The following is a 6,481-nucleotide window of genomic DNA, read 5'->3' on the forward strand; positions in this document are numbered from 1 at the left end:
AGTCACTGCTAACTGCTAAACAGGCTACAAAATTAGTGGAAGTCACTGCTAACTGCTAAACAGGCTACAAAATTAGTGGAAGTCACTGCTAACTGCTAAACAGGCTACAAAATTAGTGGAAGTTACTGCTAACTGCTAAACAGGCTACAAAATTAGTGGAAGTTACTGTTAACTGCTAAACAGGCTACAAAATTAGTGGAAGTTACTGCTAACTGCTAAACCAGGTTACAAAATTAGTGGAAGTTACCGCTAACTGCTAAACAGGCTACAAAATTAGTGGAAGTCACTGCTAACTGCTAAACAGGCTACAAAATTAGTGGAAGTTACCGCTAACTGCTAAACAGGTTACAAAATTGGTAGAAGTTACCGCTAACTGCTAATCATGTTACAAAATTAGTGAAAGTTTCCGCTAACTGCTAAACAGGTTACAAATTAGTGGAAGTTACTGCTAACTGCTAAACAAGTTACAAATTAGTGGAAGTTACTGCTAACTGCTAAACGGGTTAAAAAATTAGTGGAAGTTACAGCTTAACTGCTAAACAAGTTACAAATTAGTGGAAGTTACTGCTAACTGCTAAACAGGTTAAAAATTAGTGGAAGTTTCCGCTATCAACTACATCACAGTCACCACAGTTTTAAATGTTTATTATTTATAACCTTTTTGGTAATAAAACAAATTATACATCAAAATGTTGATGTTTTTTTTTGTCTTTTACCTGATTTGTCTCCCACTTGTACAGGACTTACAGTTTTCTCTCAAATCCCCTTAAACTGTTGACAGCCACAGATTTAGTTATATTTTAGCTCAAAATGTGGAAGTGTCTTTTTAACTTGCCGTATCTCCTGAATAAAACATTGTAGAAACATTAAAAACCCAGAAGTGCAACCTTTAGAGTCCTCCGTCACTCACTTTCAAGAATTTTTAAGATTCGACTCAAAGTTTTCGAGCAGCAGCTGCTTGTTTGAGGCTTRCTTTTTAGTTGGTTCTGTTTCTGTCTGCCTGTCATTAATGAAGCTGTTGCGGAGCRACACAAATGTCAGAAACAGTCTCTCCTCTTTGTGATTGTACAAAAAAAACCATCTAATTATTTCTTCAAGAAGCTTTCAGACGTACCATCGTCTTCATCGCTGGCCACCACGGTGACGATGCTGGCCCCGGGCGGCAGACTCTCCGACACCGACGCGCTGTAGACGGCGGCGTCAAACGCGGGCGGGTTGTCGTTGACATCCAGCACGTTGAAATAGACCCGGACAGTGCCGGCCAGGCCGCCCCCGTCCCGGGCCTTCGCCGTGAGGACGTAGTACTGCTGCGTCTCGTAGTCCAGCGGGCGCGTCACGTTAAAGACGCCCGTCACCGAGTTCAGGAGGAAGGTCCCGTCTTCATCGTCCTCCTCCAGCGAGTAGGTGACCTCGCCGTTCACCCCAGAGTCCGAGTCGCTGGCCAGGACGGCCGCCACGATGGAGCCTGATGAGACAGAGAGGGTTTTAACACGAGTGACTCATCGATTTCTCAACAGAAACGTCTCAGTTTCCAAATCAAAACCGCTGACTCGTGTTTAAAACAGCTCATTATTGAGCATTTTATTGGTGCTAAAATAGATTGTGTTTTGACTGCACAACAACTGAACATTCCTCTCTGATTATTAAACTTTTATTTTGGTTATTTCAGCGCTGAGAGGGAYAAGTGAGCTCCATCTTGTGCCAGCAGGARTTGAAMTTTGAATTGCTCAGATTGAATCTGAATGTGCATATTTTGAAATTTAACGCATTGGTTTGAAAATAAATTTTACTAAAMYKRAAMYKRARSWWAARKTTTKRAWTTKRAWTKRWTTKSYTTKRAAMYKKKWTTTKGKTTWWTWAAMMWTYMRKTTKRMYWMYTTYMMYTTYMRKTYCMWAATTCAGATTTTTGTGTCACATCCTGGTCCTTGAGAAAGCCAGGCAGAGTAATCAAACACAGATAAACAGATTTATGTTTCACTTTGGTGCGGCTGCGTCAGGTGAGCTCACCTGCTGCTGTGTCTTCGGGGATGTCGAAGGAGTACGTGGCCCGGGAGAACTTGGGCGAGTGGTCGTTGACGTCTTTGACGGTGATGTTCAGCCTCATGTCGGACGACTGCTTCCCGTCGTCCGCTCGCACCAGGAGGGAGTATTTGGACCGCCGCTCCCGGTCCAGCTTCCTGGTGGCGATCAGGTCGCCGGACTCGGGGTCGATGCGGAAGCTGTCGTCCGCCCCGCTCAGGATGGTGTAGGTGACCAGAGCGTTAGGACCCTGAGGTGGAAGAACGAGAAAACAACGATGAAGGTTTGTTTCTRATAAAGTTTCATTAAAAAGTCCCTAAAGGTACAGCGCGCTAAAGACGTTAGCTGCATGCTAATGCTGAGTCAGCGTTAACGGATATTTTCTGTATTTATCAAAACATTCATCATTCCGAAAATAGTTTAAGTTTAAGTTAAAGAGACAAACTGTTCACTGTAAAACCCAGACGTCATGTTTGAACTTTTAGAGTTTTCTTCACGCCGCCACATCTGACGGCTCCAGAACAAGAGAAGAAGAAGAAGAAGAAGAAGAAGAACGTGACCCGACCGGTGAATGAGCCCGATGACAGAGCCTGACGTTTATATTGGTGACGGGACAATGAGAGATCAGATAAACCCACTCTCTCTGAGGCTTCTTCAAAAAAAAAGAAGAAGCTAAAGCAACATCAAAAAGCTTCGGCTGTTGGGAGAAATAAAGCGAAGGTTTCAGTTACAGAGACGCTTTCAGCTGCTGTGAAGCTTTTTGATCCCAGCAGAACAAGGAAGAAGCTTAAAAAGGACAAATGAAGCATTAAGTTGATTTAGGATGTAGAAAATAAAACAATTATTTTAAAAAGAACTTCTTTTTTTATAGAATTATTTAATCAAAATTACAGTTCAGTGACAAACTGAAGCTCTCCTGTTTCCAGCCTGTAGCTCATTTTTCCAATCAGATTTAAAATACAAACTGAGGAGTTCAACCTACAGGGGCGCCACCAGGAGGGGGCTAAGGGGGGCAACGGCCCACCTTCAAAAAATTTGGTGGGCCCCCCCAATGTTAAAAAAAATAATTCTGAGGGCAAAATTGTCCTGAGATCTTAACTAATAAATGTTTGCAAAAACCCTGAAAAAGCAAAAAATGCAAATATTCCCCGCAAGTTATTATGTCCTTTGTTTTTCATAACAATATTTAACTTAATTTCTTCTTACCGAACGGTTGTTTCACCATCATCGTGTCAAACATTCACACTATTGAGATGATCCATTTTCTCCTCGTAGGGCTGCCACAAACGATTATTTTAATAATCGATTAGTCGTCGATTCATCGATTAATCGTGGCAGCCCTATCTGTACGTTATTCGGAATGTAATTCATTCCACAAATTTTGTGCTGTTTGAACAATTTATATTTCAAAAATGTTCAGCTCCTTTAGAAAACTTCAGCTACGACCTTCGGTACTTTGAAAATTTATAATTTTTCAGATAGTTTTTTTTACGTTTTATTTTCTCACTGAAAATAAATGGAGCTGTCTTCAACATCATTAAAACCTTTCATAATGTTCATAAATATTTACTGTGCTATTAAGCTTTTGTTCTCGTTGTGTTTTGTAACTTCTTTGTGCCAATTTCAGCTTTCTTAAGCTCAATATTTTGCTACCTTTAGATTTTTTCTGCTTTTTCAACTAATTTTCTGCTTCTTTAACTTCTTTCTGCTTCTTAAACTCTTCATAGCACTGAAACAGCCCTGCTGAGAGTTTATAATGATATTCTTTTGACATGTGACTCTGGTGATCATGTTATTCTTGTTTTACTGGACTTAACCGCTGCATTTGATACAGTAGACCACAGCATTTTGTTGATGCGTCTACAGCACCAGGTAGGCATCAGTGGCACTGCCCTGGAGTGGTTAAGGTCCTATCTGGCAAACAGAACATTTTTAGTAAAAAATTGCAGGATTTGAATCCTTTTCTGCTCCTTTGTCATGTGGGGTTCCCCAGGGCTCAATTTTGGGGCCTTTGCTTTTTTCTTTATACATCCTGCCTTTGGCTTCAATTTTTCGAAAACACGGCATCTCCTTCCATTGCTATGCTGACGACTGCCAAATCTATGTACCTCTAAGGCGAGCTGAGGCTTGGTCCATTAAATCTCTTTTAGCATGTCTCGATGATCTTTAAGCCTGGATGGCCCTAAATTTCTTGCATTTTAATGAAAAAAAGACCGAGATACTTGTTTTTGGACCTAGTGGAGCATGCCCGAGTCCTCCAGTGGATTTAGACCCCTTGGCTATGTATGTCAAGCCCACAGCTACAAACCTTGTTTTTAAGATGGACATCGGGGAAACAAAGCAGCCACTGTTCAAAAGAATGTCCCAACACAGACGAGCTACATCTAATGGCCAGAACTCTGCAGTTTTCACTCATTTACAGGCCAGCGGTCACTCTTTCAGAGATGAGGATGTTCTCATTCTTGAHAGAGAGGAACGTTGGTTTGAGAGAGGAGTAAAAGAAGCCATTTTTGTGAAGAAAGACCGTCCATCATTAAACAGAGGTGGAGGCCTCCGTTTTCAGTTGTCCCCCTCCTACAGCATGGCTATTGCTAGTATCACTCYACCCCCTGTTAACAATAAGTGTTAATTAGGTGTCAACATAGCCATGTGATGTGAGTATCAGTCACATGGAGGCAGGGCTTAAAAGCCTGAATTTTGCCTGAAACTCTCAGACTGAAGAAGTCTCTTGGAGGAGAGACGAAACGTTTCATTAGAGAAGAACCCGTCCAGAAGACCTATACAATTTTTTTCTTTTTCACATTAAAGGTTTTTATATTAAACTTTTTAGCTTCTTTAAGCAAAACTCTTCAGCATTAAGCATTTACATCACATTTCTGCAGGAAATGCTGATCCTTTAGTTTAAAAGTACGTGTAGTTTTTGACAGAATGTCCTTTTTAAAACCAGTTTGATCTGTTTCCCAGGTCCGACTGTCTCCAGTTCATGAATTAGTCTGTAAAGGTTTKGAGTGGTGCTGGAGGAGCAAATCAATAAAAGCTTGATTTTGACTTAATGTTCGTCGAGTTTGGTTTGAGTGGACGAGAGATAAAAAGTCTYGTCTCAGTTTTTCTCTTTTATGGACTTTCAGCAGAGAGTTCATGACTTTTTCTTATCTTGCTTTTTATTTTATTTTGTAAAACCTTCCGTCTTCTTGACCTCTTATTGCTTTAACAGAGATTCACTCTAAGATCCAGAGCCAAAAATCAAAAATAAAAAGAAGAAGACCGGAGCAAAGTTTCTGCTCATCTAAGGAGCCTGCTGTCATCAATCAGCTGCTGCAGATCTGGCAATCCCATCAGCCACCTGGGCTGCGCTCCGGAACCCGACACCTGCGGTTTGACAATTAATTTTTCTGATGCGCTTCAGAAGTGGAGCGAGGACCGAGTTCAACACGCCGGCTGCTAATTTTAAAGGAGGTTTTGTAGCAGAAACAACTCATTTAGTGGATGAGTGGGTTTTTGTTTTTGGAGCAGGAGTGGGAGGAGCCGGGCGTCCGCTGAACGTCAGCTTCCTGTACGTGACGAGCCAATCAGAACCTCCTTTAAGCTGTTTTTACATCAAAACATTCAGCTGCAGAGATTTGACTTTTACTTTTTTAAATTTTACACATTTGGTAAAATATAACTTCATTTATTAAATTATCCCCATAGAAGAAATATAAATCAATTAAATTTATATAAACTTTTTGTCTCATGATACACTATTGCTATGCTAACTGTAGCCTTAAACTACAGATTTGGTAGCTTTTCGCTAATGAGTTTTGGTACATTTAGCTCTTAGTTGCAGTTTTCAGAAATGCAACTTTTTAAAATTACTTTGCCTATTTTAGCTATTATCTACTGCTATTTCTAACATTTAGGTTCGGCTACAGTTTAGCTAAATTTAGTTATATTACCTAATTTGTTGTGTCAGTTTTAGCTTTTGGCTGTTTTTATTGATTTTACCATTTAACCATAGTTTGTATAAGTAGCAACGTCCTAGCTAAAATTAAAGTAGCAAAGTGCAGCTAAATACTACAAAAGAGTAGCCAAAAGTAGCCACCAGGTAGCGATAAGTAGCAAAGGGTGAGCTAAAAGTAGCCACCAGGTAGCTATAAGTAGCAAAAGGCTTGTTAAAGTAGCCACCAGGTAGCTAAAAGTAGCAAACAGCGAGCTAAAAGTAGCCGGTAGCTGTAAGTAGCAAAAGGCGAGCTAAAAGAAGCCACTAGGTAGCTATAAGTAGCAAAAAGTGAGCTAAAAGTAGCAAACAGGTAGCTATAAGTAGCAAAAAGTGAGCTAAAAGTAGCAAACAGGTAGCTATAAGTAGCAAAAGGCGAGCTAAAAGCAGCAAACAGGTAGCTATAAGTAACAAAAGGCGAGCTAAAAGCAGCAAGCAGGTAGCTATAAGTAGCAAAGACTCATTAGTAGCCACCAGGTAGCTATA

General features: G+C 40.5%; 1 protein-coding gene across 1 annotated transcript in view; it reads right to left on the reverse strand.

The window, feature by feature from the left end:
* Positions 1-6,481, reverse strand: part of fat4 (FAT atypical cadherin 4) — a gene marked incomplete in the record, with an annotated part of 174,658 nt that overhangs the window by 60,498 nt on the left and 107,679 nt on the right. Inside the window, 2 exon segments of the mRNA XM_014023498.1 lie at positions 1,115-1,465; positions 2,008-2,269. Of these exon segments, the coding sequence (XP_013878952.1) occupies positions 1,115-1,465; positions 2,008-2,269 (613 nt within the window).

The sequence above is a fragment of the Austrofundulus limnaeus genome, unplaced genomic scaffold (genome assembly GCF_001266775.1).
Source record: "Austrofundulus limnaeus strain Quisiro unplaced genomic scaffold, Austrofundulus_limnaeus-1.0 Scaffold373, whole genome shotgun sequence".
Lineage (NCBI taxonomy): Eukaryota > Metazoa > Chordata > Actinopteri > Cyprinodontiformes > Rivulidae > Austrofundulus > Austrofundulus limnaeus.